The sequence below is a fragment of the Rana temporaria genome, chromosome 3, assembly GCF_905171775.1.
Source record: "Rana temporaria chromosome 3, aRanTem1.1, whole genome shotgun sequence".
NCBI lineage: Eukaryota > Metazoa > Chordata > Amphibia > Anura > Ranidae > Rana > Rana temporaria.
The window spans coordinates 324299602-324317346 of record NC_053491.1 but is presented as its reverse complement, the minus strand read 5'-3'; the positions used below and the strand labels follow the sequence as shown (position 1 = coordinate 324317346).

Below are 17745 nucleotides of genomic sequence, written 5' to 3'. Positions count from 1 at the left end.
TTGGCCCGTGTATCTATGCGACTGATTCTTAGAATCATTTTCGCATAGATACACTTAAGATCCTCCATCTGTAAGTCACTTACACTGGCGGATCTTAAATGTAATGACGCCGGCCGCCGCTAGATGGCATTTACGTGAAGGACTCATTTGCGTATGCAAATGATCCTTCTACGCCGATTTCCGAACGAGTTCGCGTCGAGTAACCGTCGCTAACGTCGTTTGCGTAAGCGGAAACTTACTCCTGCTATATAAGGAGTAAGTTTTCGCAAGTCCCACGTAGGCCATGTTACGGATGGCGTCGGGTCCGCGTCGTGTTTTTTCGTCGGGTACGTCGTTTCCGTAAGTCGTTCTTGAATACGACTTTACGTCAATGACGCACACGTCGGCGTCATTGACGTTTTCCGCCGAGAACTGGAGCATGCGCACTGGGCTTTTTGAAGCCCGGCGCATGCGCAGTTCATTAGAATCGGGGGCGCGCTTAATTTGAATACAAGCCGCCCCCTTGGAGATCCGCCAGGCTACGCCGGGGCATTTACACTCCGCCGTCCCAACTTACGGAGCAAGTGTTTGGGGAATACAACACTTGCTCCTGTAAGTTGGGACAGCGGAGTGTAAGTGCCTTAAGCGCAGCCCGCAGATTTTTAGAGAGAATATGGGCCATGTTCTCTATTTGGCCCGACGAGTTCCTCGTCGGCTTCCTCGGTGAAAAGTGTACACACGACCGGGTTTCTCGGCAGAATCCAGCTCCGATCGGGTTTCTGGCTGAATTCTGCCGAGAAACTCTGTCGTGTGTACGGGGCCTTAGGGTTTCTCCATTCTACGGAGGCGCAACTGAGCCACCCTCTCCTTGTGGAGAGCATATTGTTATGTGCACTAGCAAATTAAGATGGGCTCGGCTAACAGATTAAAGCCAAACTCATGCTTACACTTTTTAGGCAGCAACCGTTTTTTTTTTTCTTTTTGGACTAAGATTTAAAATAAATAAAACTTTGACCATTGTAAGCACCCACCTGCCCTATAAACTGACAATTTTGCTTGAGAGCTTTTGCCTGTTACAGGAAGGTGAAAAATAAAATCCCGGCTGCACAATTGCACGTTCAGCCTAGGTTCACACTGCTGCGAATTCAAAATCGCGGTAAAATGCGCGATTTTACCGCGATTTCGCGGCCGCGATTTTGCCGCGATTTCGGCCGCAATTTAATGTAGATCGCGGCCCGAAATTGCAAAAAGTAGTACAGGAACTACTTTTTGAAATCGCAGATGCGGTGTCGCACTGATTAGGACAGTGCCATTGCCGACAATTGCCGGCAAATGCTGCCAATTTGAGATGCGATTTGACATGTCAAATCGCATCTCAAATCGTTCCAAATCGTACCCAGTGTGAACCAGGGCTTACAAAACTTTGTATGCAAATGCCATTTATAGACCTTTTTTTCACACAAATAGAGCTCTCTTTTGAGACAGTGGAACTTTAGTTTCACTTTAATTATTCATTGTCCACAAACCCAAGTGTGTAGCAGCGGTATGTCCATTGATCAGCCACTTAGTGTGAGTGTCAAAGGGTGATAGGCAATCTGACGCTAACAGACCCTGGCTGGGAGGGTCACAGACATCGCAAATGACATGAAGACAGTGATAATACTGCGCTAATGACACTGACTGGGAAGGGGTTAATATCTAGGGGCAACCAAGAGATTAACTAAGTGTCTAACAAACGTAATGTGTACTGCTTTTACTTACTAACCTGGCTGTTTTTTCTCTCTGCTTTTCAGGGAGACTAAACCACCAGATTGTTTTTTGTGCTTTTGTAAACACCGGACTCTGGGTGTGATTGGACACAGCCGTTTAGCAGGTTTCAGCCCAAATCATTGGATAAAATCTGCTGCCAAACGTGTCCTGTATCCAATCACAGAACAGGTCAGCAGGGGGCACGGGCATGTACACACCATACCTGGAAGATGCACGACAATGTACATGTAAGTTGTCATGGCTGTACCTGCTGTCCACTAACAGTATATTTACTATGAGCGATCAGCAGGTAGATAAACTACAATGCCAAAAATGCTTGTTTGTCTTAACTCATAACTTCACCATAGAGCTAAACTGCAACAAAATGCATTTCATTTTGGACATTGCAGGACCGATTTAAAACCTGTGTTAGGTTTTTATTGCCACCACGTCTTTATTAGGATACAGACAAAAACATTCTTTTAGCAGAGTGCAAGAATGGGTTGGAATTTCACACGGTTTCAATTTTTTAGCAGCACCTTACTGTCCCAATGATGCTAGCACCCCCACATTTTTTGTCTCTGCAAAATAGACCTGAAATTTGGAAAATCTTCCATGGGGAAACAGACAACAAAAAGTCAACTCCTTCCCACTGTATCCAAAGGCAAAAAAAAAAAAAAAAAAAACACTGTCCCGCGAGAGGTGACAAAGGGGTTAGCTACATATCAACCATCCCTGAACAGGGGTGGGAACCGTCTACCACATCTGTCTAAACATTTCTACCCCGTGGTTTTACAATTCATATCTTTAGCCAAGTAAATAAAAAAATTAAACGCCTCTGCAAACTTCCTGACACCAAGGATGAAGTTATGTAACCAGAACAGAATGGTTCTACAACTTTCACACCTCCCATCCTTCTCTTAGCCAATATCATCTGCACATTCCAAGGTAATTGGATTACAGAGTGTGTGCTATCTGTGTGGATGAAAATGTTGGGGTATCTTCATGATACTTATTGGAACTGAAGAAGGGTCTTCGAGAAGCTGCAAAACAGTCACATTCAGCTAGACTTTTTCTGTAATGTTGACAAACTACAACTATCTATATTTACAAGGGGTCTCCAAACTTTCTAAACAAAAAGGGCCGTTTGTCCTTCAGACTTTAAGGGGGCCGAACTGTGGCCAGCGGGAGTGGAAATTTTTCTGCCATCAGTGGGAGTAAACGTCACCACATTTGGTATTGGGAGATGGAATAGAAATAGTTCCCCAAGGGTCCAATAAAGGCAAAACAAAGGGCTGCAGTTTGGACACCACTGACATATACCATTACCTGAAGAAATGGGAACATTCAAAGACAAATGCTGTGCATACTTGTACATCATGATAAGAGCTCACCCCCACCATGATAAATGTAATTCCACTTTAAATTAGGGAGGGCACGGGATGCCATTAGATTATAAAGAGATATGTTGCTTAGATGACAATCCATCTTAAAAGAAACCTGTCATGTAATAAATCGCTGACCAACATCTGGAAATGCTGGTTGCCTTAGAGCCGGTTCACACTGGGGCGACTCGTCAGGCGATTCAGCCGCCTGACAAGTCGCATCCCATTCTATTCAATAGAACCGTTCTAATAGGAGCGACGCAAGTCGTTTCGACTTAGAAAAAGGCTCTTGTACGACTTTGGGGGCGACTCGGGGCAACTTGCATTGACTTCTATACAGAAGTAATTTTGCAAGTCGCCTCTGAAGTCGTCTTCAGGATGCCTTGCCGAGTCGCCCCCGAAGTCGTGCCGCCCCTGTGTGAACCGGTTCTTACTGTTATGTCAACCAATTGACTTCAATATTTTCAGAGTCGCTGACCTGGAACAATTATGCAGATAAAAAAGTCAGAGTAGTTAAGAATCTTTATCTGCATGATTCTTCAGCACTGGGGACAAAAAAAATTAGAAGCCCAAGGATCAACTAGGCAACTAGTATTTCAGAAATTATTCAAAGTCAGCCTCCATATTTTTTTTTGGAAAGGCTTACTTAAAGATTTCCTTTAAATGGGACAGCAATGCAGTGTAGCCCATAACAACAACCTTCTGTCAATGATTGATAGCCATGGCTTACTGTACAATATTGCTCTTTGCATCTTATTAAATAAGCATCAGAGTATCTGCCTTTCATTACCTCCCCTGTGTTTGAGCAGGACTCACACTAAATTAAATACCAACCGCTACAGAAAACTGTTGGTCTGAAAATAAAAGCTGGATCCTCAGCTCAAGAGACTGGAGCTTGCATGGTTAGACTGCTAAAAATTTTTGCATAACGTATGGATGGAGAAAAAAAAATCCCTGACGGTATGAAATGCACAAGTCAATTTCTGCTATGAAAATGAATGTAAAAATATGCAGTGATTGATAGTGTTGTTTTAAGAGCCAGCGGGAAGCACCTGGCACTGATCATGTATATTATCTGCTTACATTTTACAGATCTTGTGTTTTTTTTTTTTTTTTGTGTTTTTTTTTTAATAAAGATAATTTATAGATTAAGTCTGCACAGGCATTTCAAACAGTGCTGGTCAGAAGGTGGCTTTTTGTGATGCAACAGAGGTTAAATAAAAGGGAAATTTGATGTAACTGTGTACGAAGAGCTTGCAAGGCGCAGACAAAAGACCCTGGCGCACCATTAAAGTATCAAAACAAAACATTTAATTACTAGTCATGCCAAACAATAAACCTACTGATTTGGGGACCCAAAAGGTTCACCATGTATTTGCCTCTATCTGCATAGCTTCCCTTGAGTTATTAAGAGTCCCATCTCTCCCTCCTTCTACCCCTCCTCTTTCCATCTCTTCAACCTGATCCCCAGACTCCTGATAGTTTAGAAATGACACACAAGATCTGGAAATTGTTACATACAAACAAGGAAAAGAAACAATTCATCCAAATGCCTGAGCTATCTGACTTAAATAAGGAAAACCTTGTAATTATTATGAAAAAATAATAATAAAAAAAAAGGAAAAAATGTATGGTTTTGGGTCCTTTTTAATGTTTAATTTATTTTGTTATATCTACAAACACACATTAATTGTGTTTAAATGTAATTTTTCACTCATTCCCCCACATGTGTTATTTACAGCTGATGCTATTGAGCTCTTTAAACATTTTACAGGAAAGCATGTGGAAAGGAGACTACAGCCTATCTACTGTCTGGACTAATACAAAATATTCACACACAATATTTCATATGTACCTAAAAAAATAGGTGCTGCATATCAGAGAAAATAAATGGTAAGGAATCAGGATCCTTTCACACATGCTATCCGATTAGGTCCGCCTGTCCGTTCTTCAGGCAGACCTGATCGGACGCTCCATGTACCTTTATGCAGCGACGGATGTCAGCAGTGAAATGTCCGCTGACGTCTGGTGCTATCTGATCTGCCAAATTCAGATGGATGGAAACTATTTTCAATCCGTCTGGTGGATTGGATGGAATCGGATGAAAACAGACAAGCTGATCCATTTTCTTCCGATGTCCCATAGAAGACAGCGGGGCTCCGACAGGTCCATCTCAGCACAGTGAGCGGAGATCAACAGATCGATCCCTGCTGAGCAAACACACTAGTGATGGGGGTTGTTTTTTTCTGACCTGTACACGCTTCTCTTTTACACATGTAAATGCCTGTACATGGCCACATAGACTAAAAAAAAAATCAAAGGCAGCCTTTGCTTTTTTTTTTCTTACACTCAGTGCACACAGTGTGTGTGCTCTCAGCACAGAAACCTCTGCTGCTGAAGCGCATACTTTTTGCCGCTGCACATATGCATGCATGTATATGCACATTTACAAGATTTTACTTATTTGGTTTGTACAAACATAAATAACATTCTAATTATTCATATAAATAACAGAAAATCTATATAAACAGCAGCGGCCACTAAAATAGAGAGGACCCCCTACTTTGAACAAACTTGCAATAACTTGTACGGTTTGCTGCAATACATATTCATAATGTCTCGGCCAATGAAAAAAAACAATGAGAATTGGAAACGGTTCTCATTTTCTGACAAAAACAGTCACGCTCTTTGCTTTCATCCACAGCAAGGCCTTAAACCATGTTAAAGCCTCACTGGCCTAAAGAAATACATTGTTAAATACTGCATTCTGTATTGTTTCTCCTAAATCTGTGGAACACATTTTCCCCATTAAGTGTGTCGATTTTTATGGCTAATGATATTACTTTGTCTACTGCTCCTGGCATGTTGCAATCATAATTGGGTAGGTGTTCCTAGAAGCAATAAATCATTCTACAAGCGACTGCGTCCCGCAATGTATTTGCACAGCAATAGATGGGGTGGTGGGTTTGAAGAATGAGTATGTACAGCCATTTAAAGAGAACCTGCATTGTTCCCCATGGAGCATGAAATGGCAACCTTTGTTGATAAACCTGTTCTGGGACCCCACAGCAGTCACAAAGTCAATAGCTCTTGCATTGTTAATAAGATCTTAGAGAAAAGTGGCAAATTGCTGTTCTATCCTCGTCTTCAGCAAAGCGAACATGACCCATTCTTGGGCTTTTTACTTCTAGGAGGGGGGGTTGAGTGGGGTTGGCAGTTTAGCAGGGTTCTATTTTGTGTTTTGAAAATTAGGCTTGTGGCTTTACAAGCACAGCTCCAAAGCTCGATTTCAGCAACCTTCTACCCATAAGTCCCCACTAGGCCAGGATCTTGGTTGTATTGTCTACTAAGCCCCGCAGCAGGTCTTCTTCAAAATCGTATGGCTCCCTCTGTACATGTGTGTTGCAGACTCCATTCATTGTTATGGAGATTTCCTACTCCACTTGTTCCAATGACGTGTGGAGCCCTGAAAGGAATAAATGGTGGCTTGCAGCTTGCATGTGGTGCAGGGTGAGCCATACCTGGGCATAATGCCCTGTACACACGATCAGTTCGTCTGATGGAAACGGCCTGATGGATTTTTCCATCAGTTATCCAATGAAGCTGACTGATGATCAGTCGTGCCTACACACCATCAGTTAAAAAAACGATTGTGTCAGAATGCGGTGACGTAAAACACAACGACGTGCTGAAAAAAATGCTTCCAAGCATGCGTCGACTTGATTCTGAGCATGCGTGGATTTTAAACCGATGGACGTACCCACAGACGAATGTTTTTTTTCTATAGGTTTTTTATCCATCAGATAATTTTAAAACAAGTTCCTAGTTTTTTGACTGATGGATAAAAAACCGATAGGGCCCACACACGATAGGTTAGTCTGATGAAAACGGTCCATCAGGCCCCGTACACACGACCAGTTTCCTCGGCAGAATTCAGCTTCCGACCGAGTTTCTGGCTGAATTCTGCCGAGAAACCCGGCCGTGTGTACACTTTCGGCCGAGGAAGCCGACGAGGAGCTCGGCGAGGAAATAGAGAACATGTTCTCTATTTCCTCGTTGTTCTATGGGAGCTCTCGTCCCGCCGAGCTCCTCGGCGGCTTCAGGGCTGAACTGGCCGAGGAACTCGATGTGTTTGGCACGTCGAGGTCCTCGGCCGTGTGTACGAGGCTTCAGACCGTTTTTCATCAGACGAACTGATCTTGTGTAGGCAGCATAAGAATTTTAAGATTAAGCTTCACACATCAAATATCTTGGCAAAGTACTTTTTTGGTGGGGGTACATGTTGGCCTATTCAGCATCGGTACCTTACGAGTCTGCTCAGTTTATATAATGTGGACTTTGTGTTTCTCTGTGAATGAGGCCAGAAACCTATGTAAAAAACGCTGGTACTGGATGTGTGCCTGTAATCATCATCTTTTTGCATGAGCCCTTATGAAATCACGTAAAATAGCCCTAATCATTTTGCTTTAGCCTCTGTAAAACAGAATTCAAAGGCAAGCACCCCTTAAAATGGACATGGCCGAGATAGGAAATCGCCACTACATTCTCTTAAAGATATAAGAACCCAAGTCCACGAATGGACATGCACATAAAATTGCCATTTTCGCTTCGGGAGGGGTTCACCTTCAAAGCTAAAACAAGACCATGTACAGAGGAACCTTTCATGTGGGTAAAGATGTGAGAACTGCCTGTTCTTAATAATATTGCTTCTAACTCAGACTACATCAAACAGGTCTTATTTCAAATGCCATTTTGCTGAATAATGAATGATACTACTCTCATTTTTGCGTATACCTTAAAGGGACTATGGGACAATCAAAAGGATTGTGTGAGTGGTTCTAGTGGAAGTAACCATTGTCCAGTTAATGTACTGCCTACAGGACATGATAAATTCACTATCACAGAGCCAGTCTACATCACAAATAAATGCTTCCATGACAGGTGCGTTCTTTTCAAGACATTCCCTTTACTGCTTGTGGTACTCAATTAATCCAGTAATACTTTTTTGGGTTAAAAAGAAAAATCTATAATTAATGGCTCATGTAAAGCCCGCAAAGAACAAAGATAGTATGGTATTTAACCGCATACAGAATTTCATTAATAATCTTTTTTTCCTCTGAGTTCAGGTACCACCAAGAAACTGAACTCTCATTTCTGTTCTCAAACGGGTCAAAAGGGTCAGACTATGATTTAGCACTAAGAAAAGAAAAACGGGATCTTTGAAATGCTGACCTGAGCAGTACAGCCCCTTTGTGATCTGATAACCCACCATTCAGCCTTGAGGTGAACAAATGCTCATTGATGATGTTACGTCAGGGGAATATAGTTTTTAGATCACTCCAGGAATGTACCAGCAGGGTTGAACTGAGAACAGAACTTCAGCAAAACAGCTATACACACTTAAAATCCTTATGAAAAGAAAAAAATATTCAAAGTAATGCACATACCTGTGCTCCACCCACTCCTGCTGTGCAATGCATTTAAGAAAAAAAAAAAAACAAGTGACTGGACTTTTCAGCACAAGCGGGTACGCAGATTTGCAGTAACACCTCCTACCTGCTTCTGGTCTATTAGTGATCACCACTAGACTGGTCAACCCTGACACATATTGATCCTGTAATCCAAAGTTAAACCCCAGTGAGGCTATAAATAATAAAATGTGTGTGTACTCTACTATTTTTTGAGGCCGATCTATAAAAGAGTGGAATACTTAGCGTTGCATTAGTTGCTCTAGTCTTCTTTGCTCCTAACCCTCTTAAAACCCCTCTAGACTAAAACCATCATGCTGCATGAGAGGCACCAATTAAATTTTTAAGGGGGCTTTGAGTACTTTACCCTCTAGGCCCACCCGATTACAACTTGCAATTAGCTTCCCAGATAGCAAGGATAACGTGCCACAAGTTTGTGGCAGTATTTAATTGTAAGTCTTAACTTGCTGCACATTTTCACTGGCAAGTTGTACACTTGCAGAGCATTTGAAGCACAAGTTCTAGTTCACACTTTTCCAAATTGAAGCAAATTTTCTTGGCAAGACTTTAGCAAGAGCAAAATTGCTGTGGCGAGTCTACAGCAAGAGCTCTGCAAGTCTACAGCATTAAAATTTGGCCACAGTGACCCCTGTGGTGGGATGACTATTGCACAACATAACTGAACCGGAACTTGCAGCAGACTTGAAGAATGTTTGGAAAGAAAATTAATCTGGAGGCCTCCAATGCAGACTTGCTGCAATTGTGCAACAAACTTGTGAAGCCTGGCAAATCTAGCAATAGCTTATTAAGTCATTTTCAAACTTACACTAACGAAACTGAAAAGCGATTTCATTAAATTTATATTTATATGAATTAAAGGTGGTTTTAGTAGAACTCTGACAGTTTCAGGGTACCAGAAGGGACCTCCTTTCTTCCTTTAGATTATCCCATCACCTTCATCGTTAGAACAATGTTACACTTAAATTTTATTTTTTCACAAAAAATGTTCACCAAATGCAAAATGGTGAAAATTTAGTTTATAAGCAGCCTGTTCCTCAAAAGAAAATTACATGCAAGCACTGCTGTGACCTTCCTACCCTCTTCCTGCAAGATCCCCCAACCAGTCCGCATGGTTATCTCCAGTAATATAAAATCATTTCTACAGTTATAGTAATAAAATATAGCAATATATAAATAACAATAGTTAAAAATTAATACAGTGGATTTAGGATATATATTTGCATAAAACTGAAGGTAAGTGACAAACTTTAATTTACAGCTGTCTAATGGGGGGCAATGAGGCAAAAAATAACAAAAGGTCTGCAGCATTATGTCTTGATGTAAAAATATATTTATCCATTTCAATGCTCATATAAGCCTAAAAATAACTAAAGACACACACACACACAAACACAAACACAAGAAAACAAATCTGAAGGTGGATACCGAGAGTGGACAACCCCTTTAAATGTTAGAAGTGCTTATATAAAGAAAATTCTTCATACACCTTTACTACTTAACAACCTAACAGTTGAATAAGCAAAGTCACAACACTAACACGTAATAGTCTAAAGTAAATGTTTTGTTGACAAAACCCAAAACTTCTCCCCTTTGGTCCCAATTCACTGAGGATGGAGGCTGCCAATCCCCACCACAACAATAGATTAACTATCACTAAAAGCAGCACACCCCTGTCCTCACTAAAACAATGTCAAGTGAGCAGAAGAGGAACAGGAGGTCATTTACCAGAATCCTTTCTACATCGCGGGTTGCAGAGTCGCCTGCCCTGCGGACTTTAGAACTTTATAATGAGGCAGACCGCAGCCTAATCTTGGCACGTCCCGGGTTAGCGGACTATCGAATTTTTCACCGCTCTTCCCTGTGGCAGTGCGCATGTATAAGAAAGAGATAAAGAGAGAGACAGGACGGCCAGTGAGACAGGGAGAGACGAACATGACATACACAAACTGCAATGTGTAGTCCCATATGGGACAAGAGAAACAACCAAAACAAACTACTGCATACAATTACTCTAGATGGATATTAGTATATAGAGAACCTCATCTCATCCCATATATAAGTACCTATAGAGCGTGTCCCGTCCATTGTTTCCAAGGACAGAGGCCTAGAAGCCTAGAAGTTTTACTTAAGCTATACTCTTCCATATAAAGCACTTTTTTGAAGGGTTTCAATTCCAGATAACCCTACTTTTTTTAAAATGCTCTTTTAAACACAGCTTGGCCCATTTAACAGGTTACCCTTCTATTGACCTGCTGTACTTTAAAAACTGTACTGGGATTATCAAGGGTAATGCTATTTTCTGATACTGTTATCTGCAGGCACTGGACTCTATACAGCAAAAATAATCCTCAGTATTTTGAGATGTGCATACTACCAAGGCTAGTTCACCTGTGGCCTGCACAAATCAAGAAGATACACACCTATGGATGCTAGGTGTACCTTCAATAGAGCACCAGAAAACATTTTCTATTTGTTTCTCCTCCTGTTCTTTTGTACATGCTTCCAGACGTTGCACTGAAGACATGCTAGGAAATGATCACTAGGAATGCTGGCATTGAATGAACCAGGTAAAGGAAAACATAATGGTTCATTTTAAAACTATAGAAAAGCTTTTATTTGGATTTTTTAAAACCTATAACTGATGATCTCCCAAGAATGTCAATCTACAGAGCTTTAAATTAAATAGTAAGCTTGACCTATTAAGAATTACATGTTATCCTGATAAAAGTTCCTCTTGGTTGTATTTGGAGCACCCTAATAAAATAGCCGCAGCGTGCTACTTCCAAAGCAACCATGGTTCACAATGTGCACTGCAGACAGAACGTCCGGTGACATCGGAGCCTTGTCTACCCCCTCCCTTTCATAGAGGGGCAATAGTACAATATAAGTGTTGGTGGAGTGCTGGGCCCAAAGGTAACTATAATTCAATTGGGACTCAAGTTTCAAGAGGCAGCTCTCTACCATACAGGATATCCATATGGGACCCCAGACACCAAAAGTTTATAATCAGATCAAGACTTGTCCCAATGGCATGTGACCTATCTGCAGTAGTCGTTCCTCCTAGGGTGCATCTTTTGAAATAGGAAGCGGATTTTAGGAAAACCACTTTATGGTACTCTCACAATTTTCTATATAAAAGGTACTTTTTTTTATATAAATACACTGGGGTTTCTCTACTAAATTATATTCTTATTCTGGAGCTTTGCCTTCTTACAATACCCATATGGCACTATGTATGATTTTGAGTCCTCCTGTCGTTCCTAGGCGCTGACCATTACTAAGGTGTCCATTTCTACAAGCCCTGGTGACCCAATATTTGAAACAGTAGCTCCACAATTATAGCCTGGTGTAAGAAGTCACTTTAATCTGACCAGGTCTTAATGATTCATTCATACTTGGCTACTAAGCTCTAATATCAATGGCTGTATCTTTCGGTATAATGTAAAATACCTCCTCTTTATAGGCTTTAGAAACAAACTAGGACCGCTAGCACAACATATAATATGCAGGAAGCTGTACAGGTCTAGAACATGCTAAAACAAGAGGAAAATGTAATTTATCAAAAGCTTGGTGGACCATTTGGCTAGATTCGCTGTTGCAACAGCCATCGGCAACAATGCAGGACTTACATATATTCTCAGTAATCTAAAATTACAAGTGAAGGCCCACAGGAGGAAAAGCTAGGCATTGCGTGAAGCATAGCAGAAGCCAAAGGGAATATGGAAACAGGCATGCAAATGAAGAGCTGAAGCGTGCACCATTTTCTAAAGATCCAGTATATTTCTATAGGAGGTTTCAAGGCAGAAGAGCAGACACAGTGGAAGAGCAATAGCAAAATAATAATCATTTAAAAAGGGACCAACCATTTAAGTCCTAAAACTGCCCATACACTAGAATAAGTTTGTTTCAGGGCACATTTGTTTGATATTCAATTTTTTTTAGTAGGGTCAAATATATGTGCGTTTTGAACTACAGCGTTTACAAAATTTGAAGGAGCAGGATCGTTTCTCAAACAAAATAAATTCTAACAGTTATTTCATTTGGTTTACTACATTACTAAACCAAATGTAAAAACAAATCAAAATTTGAATTACCTTTGAACATGCGCAAAGGCATCAAACATATTTAAGAGAATTCTAGTACTAAAGATGCTCACAAATGTGACCCTAGTACAATAGTGTTTTTTTTCACCTAAAAATTCGCAGGCAGTGGTCAATTGTATCACATCAATGGAACAATAGTGAACTGTATTCTACAACCTGAATTAAAAATGTGATAGCTACCATATGACTGGTCGCTACTGGCTTCAATACCTCCTGTAATGCATTTGATTCTATAACTTAAAAGCGAATTTCTTCTATAGCATGTAGCTCATTACATCATATGCACTCACAAAACCATGGTAAATTTAGTTATTAGACAGATTATGGTTTCTAACTATTCCTAAAAACCTGTGTTGATGTGTTTTTAATTGTTTCCAAAGAGTTGGCATTCACATACAAAACTATGGGAATGCAAAACTCCTTTGAAGCAGATCAGAAGGTCAGAAGGAGGTCGACTGCAAGTCATTACATGTCAATGAATTCTAAATGATCTCAGAAGCATGTTAAACTAATGCCAATGGACACAGACCCTTTTTCGAATCATTCCAATTAAACTTCCCAACACCATCTTCTACAGCAGGGGTATCCAAACTTTCTAAATCAAAGTTTACTGTCCTTCAGACTTTAGGGAGGCCGTACTGTGGCCATCAGGAGTACAAAATGTCCTGATGTCAGTGGGAGTAAACAATCGCCCATCATTGGTGTCAGTGGGAGGAATTGCGCCCCGTCATTAAGACCTATTGTTGATGTCATTGGGAGGAACTGTGCCCCATCTATAGTGTCTTTGGGTGAAATTGTGCCCTTCGTTTGTGTCAGTGAATAAAATAGCAACCCAAGGGCCATGTAAAAGAAAGAAAAGGGCCGCATCTGGCCCCCAGGCTGCAGTTTGGAGACCACTGCTCTGCAGTGTTCCCAAACAGCGGCAGGCTTGCTTTTAACAGTGGCTCATGGCTCAACTATATTTGCACAGTATTTGTTAAAGAAGTGTATGCAGAATATTTTATGCACCTATAAATGAATGACGAAACCTGATGCTGGCATCACTTGGCAAACAGCAGTGTGAATGAGTCCTGGGTATGGACAACTGGTTGTTAAGCACACTGCTAAACTAATTTCCTGATTGACTCTCGCACATGATGGGGGAAACAAATTTGAAATTTGTAAACCAGTTGATAGAAAAAAGGGGCGACAATCTTCTCCCGAAGCATCTGAAGAAATGCCACATCAAATTAGTGTTTTCGGGCCCACATGCAGCTCTCTCGTTTTTTTTAGGTAGAGATTCACCAATATCAGTTTTTTTTTAAGACCGGTAAGAGTGTTGATACTCGCCAATGCCAATTGCCCATACCCAGGGCTGGACTGGGACAGAAATTTGGCCCTGGACTTCATCCAGACCAGCCCACTTTGACAGGTCTCTCCCAATGGCGGCCGGACAACCCCCCCCAGCCCCCTCTCCCCCTTCACTAGCTGTTCTACTTTATTAGAGTAGAGCGGCTGATACTGGTACTCTAATAGGCAGTAGCAGTGGGGAAGCTAGACATTATTTCACCCGGGGCAAAGAATCAGTTCGGTGCCCCCACCTTATGGGACAAGATTAGGCAGAAGGGAGAAACTCCCAGGCCATAGCTGTTGAGTCAGCAGTCTGTCCCCTCCCCCCATACTTCTGTCGTCCCCCCTGTTCCTCTGGTCCTCCCCTTGCTTCTTTGTCCCCCCCCCAGGTGAGCGCTGCGGGGAGGGAGAGGAGGTGAGCGCTGGGGGAAGGGAGAGACAAAGGAGCGGAGGTGGGCGGCGGTCCGCTGTCACTGAAGCCGGCCCACTGAGCCATCGGCCCACCGGGAAACTCCCTGTAGTCCCAATGGCCAGTCCATCCCTGCCCATACCCAATTTTTGCTGTCATGCGACAACTTTTTTTAGACCAGTTATGAACTGTGAGCCATGGTTCACACCAGTGAAGCTTTGAAATCAAGCCACTTCAGCGTTATTTCAAAGCCAAAGACCAGAGCAATTTGGACCTCCAATTTAATTGCAGCAAGCGACTTTATAACAGGAGTCAATGCAAATTGCAAAACAGTAGTGCAGGAACCTTTTTCAAAGTCTCTGCGACTTGAAGGAATAGGTTTTCATATCGGAGCATTTGCACAAGTACTTGTGCAAATGCTTAGTATCAACATCAATACCGGTATGGGGCAACACTAGTTTTAGGAATTTTAAAGTTGTCCTTTAATAAAAGACATGGCCCTCTCCTCTCTGGGTGCATTCAACCTTGCACGGTGGCCCCATTCATTCCTATGGAGAGCTGTACTCATGTTGAGCTCCAGCGGTCCTACAGAGTTTAAGGTTCACTTAGCATTTACAACCCCCCCCCCCCCCCCGTGTAAAAACATGAAATAAAACGTTACAGAAAAAAAAAAAAAAAAACATATTGCATATATCATTCCTACCAAAGCAATTTTGTAATTTTGCAAAAAAAAAAAGAAGGCATCATTGCAATGAAATCTAATGACATGAACAGTAATAAATGTGGGCATCTTTTATATTTGTTATTTTAACTGTACTATGGCACTGCAGCTAGGGATAAAATACTCCCTGCTAGTAGCACGATGGAGATCTGCACAGCAGTATGGGCCACCTGCGGTCAGATGTGCCCTCTGCACAGTGTTCCATTCAACAGCTTATGCTCTCTGAGCAGCACTGTTGCCTGGCACAGTGTGAAGGGGTGTTTGTGTTGAGCAGTGGCCCAGATCTCCTGTGTGCTGCTTAACAGGGCACGGCACAGGACAAAAAGCAGACACCCAAAATTATTAGTATTATGCAGCCTGGCAAGAAAAAAAAAAAAAAACACACACAATTTCCTAGTTTAATTGGTCCACTAATTTTTATAGGAGTTTCTTTTTTTACAACATCGGACTGATCATGTGACTGGAGTAGGCAGCTTTAGACTTTAAAACACACTAACTACTGTCAAGTGAAATGAGTTCATTGCTAAAGGTGCTGCATATATCACACCTGTAGTAATATAGCAGTTGGGTAACTAACAGTAGACATGTGTCTACTTTCATCCAAGTTTTAAAAATGCTAAAATTATTTTAGAAAGCAGACAGCAAAAATATATCAAGGCAGATGCATTTACTTTGCATATCATTATCCGCAATTCCTATTTAAACACGCATTACACTAATAGTCATTTCACTTCTAGAATTCTAATAAGAGGAAAGCTCATACAATAAAAATAAAGGCAGCTGTACAGACCTATGTATAGTGTACTTTCAGATGCAGCAAATGTACGTATAAACACATATAGCTACATACAATGCTGAAAATCTGGAGGGGAATGGACCTGATACCATCTAAAAGGAAGCTTGCAATCCATTCCCAGAGGCTTGCTTCTTCAGCATAATTATATGCTTGCCGATTCTAGCATGGGGATTTCGGAGACCCCACACAATTATACTGGCTGAAATAACAGGGTAGGGGAGGAAAAGTATCAGGCATTATATTTTCCATGAAGCTGCACGTGTGCGACAAGTGTCTCTGGAGAACATTCTACAACCTCAAGACACTCAGAGGTAGAAAGAGGTAGAGCAAAGCAAAGCAGATCAAATGTGCTCTCAACTGCCAAGGTGTGCATAGCATGCATGGTGGAGAGCCTAATGGGGTGGTAATATATTTTACAGATTACAAAGCATTTTGTATATTCTGAGGCAAGTCATCTTTGCCAGGTGCTTATGACACTGATGCTTTGGTTTCCAGTGAAACCATTTGTCTATTGGATTAGAGGAAATCTAAACTTTTTTAGTCTTGGATAGAGAAGGCAATGGTTAAATCCCAATATCAGTGTTTTCCCCATCAGGTCCTGTCCCAGAGACACAAGAAGTGAGAAGAGATCCCGGGTTGAAAATAATCGGAACGACCGCACACAAGCTATTTCCAAACTCCCTATTAGTTATAATTGCAATACACAAAAAATAAATGGAGGCCCATGACATTGTGTTTCACCACACGCAGATGCTAGCTAGAGTGACACTCCATTTTGCTCCTGTGTGTGAAACGCATCAGAAGTTTACATTCATCTCATGTATTGCTTTTATGAACGAATAAAGATGGAGTTTGGAAATAGCTGATAAGCAGTCATCCGATTCTTTTGAACAGTGGTTATCAGCAATCAAGCTGGTTAGGCACCTAGGCCTGAGTGGACAAGCGTGGGCTGCCTTTGAGCAATACACGGCTTTCTTCATTTGGGAGGAAATCCCTTGTTACTGTACCAAGTGTGCTCCATAGAAAATTTCCCTCGCTAATGTTTTTTTGGCTTCAGCTATACCGACTAATGGAGCATTGGAACACCCTGCCATTAAATGATAGCAATCACCATGTAATTTCTGGAAAGACAGTGCTAACTGCTTGGGGGCCAAATGCATTTCTCCAAATATAACCTTTTGTGCAGGACTTGAAGTGATGGGGCAGGGCTAATGATTGCACAGATGAGATCTTCAATACAAAATTCACCACTTCCGTGACAAAGGAGTAGATGCGTCTCTTGAAAGGTGGGACTTGACACTTGTCAGCAGGTTGGAAATATTGACAGATACATTTTCTGAATGCTTGCAAGCACTTTTTACTGCATTGCAATTATCCATCACCTTATAGTACTTAAAAACATTAAAAACATTAACCAAGCTGTGTATGACCAGCTGTACATACACATACATCAGGAAGAGGCAAATGGTTCAAAGACCAACCTTACATCATACATCCATATCCAGCAAGTACAGGATGATACCGATACCCAAGAGGTACCTGCCATTGTGACAGCTAAGCCACCCCACCCCCCACACTTAGTTTTTGTAGCACTGCATTATAAAAATACCCAACATTTAAAATGCCTTAATTTCATTTGAAAAATAACTTTACTATGCTTAGTGGCAGATAAACACTTTCAGCACCTTAATAATAATAATAATAATAATAATAATAATAATAATAATAATAATAATAAAAAAAATACAAAAATTAGGGGGGGGGGCAAATCTCAGAATAAAATTA

General features: G+C 41.3%; 1 protein-coding gene across 5 annotated transcripts in view; it reads right to left on the bottom strand.

Annotated features, from left to right (window-relative positions):
- PCDH1 (protocadherin 1) overlaps positions 1-17745 on the bottom strand; it is a 283416-nt gene that overhangs the window by 10733 nt on the left and 254938 nt on the right. The window contains exons 5-6 of one of the 5 annotated variants that reach the window (XM_040344962.1): positions 10328-10460; positions 8561-8580 (exon numbers count right to left, since the gene is read on the bottom strand). The exons of 3 other annotated variants lie outside the window; for them this stretch is intronic. In XM_040344962.1, coding sequence (XP_040200896.1) covers positions 10339-10460 — 122 coding nt within the window. In that variant the 3' untranslated portion in view covers positions 8561-8580; positions 10328-10338. The remainder of the gene's footprint in view (positions 1-8560; positions 8581-10327; positions 10461-17745) is intronic. One more of the 5 variants, XM_040344963.1, reaches the window with a different exon arrangement.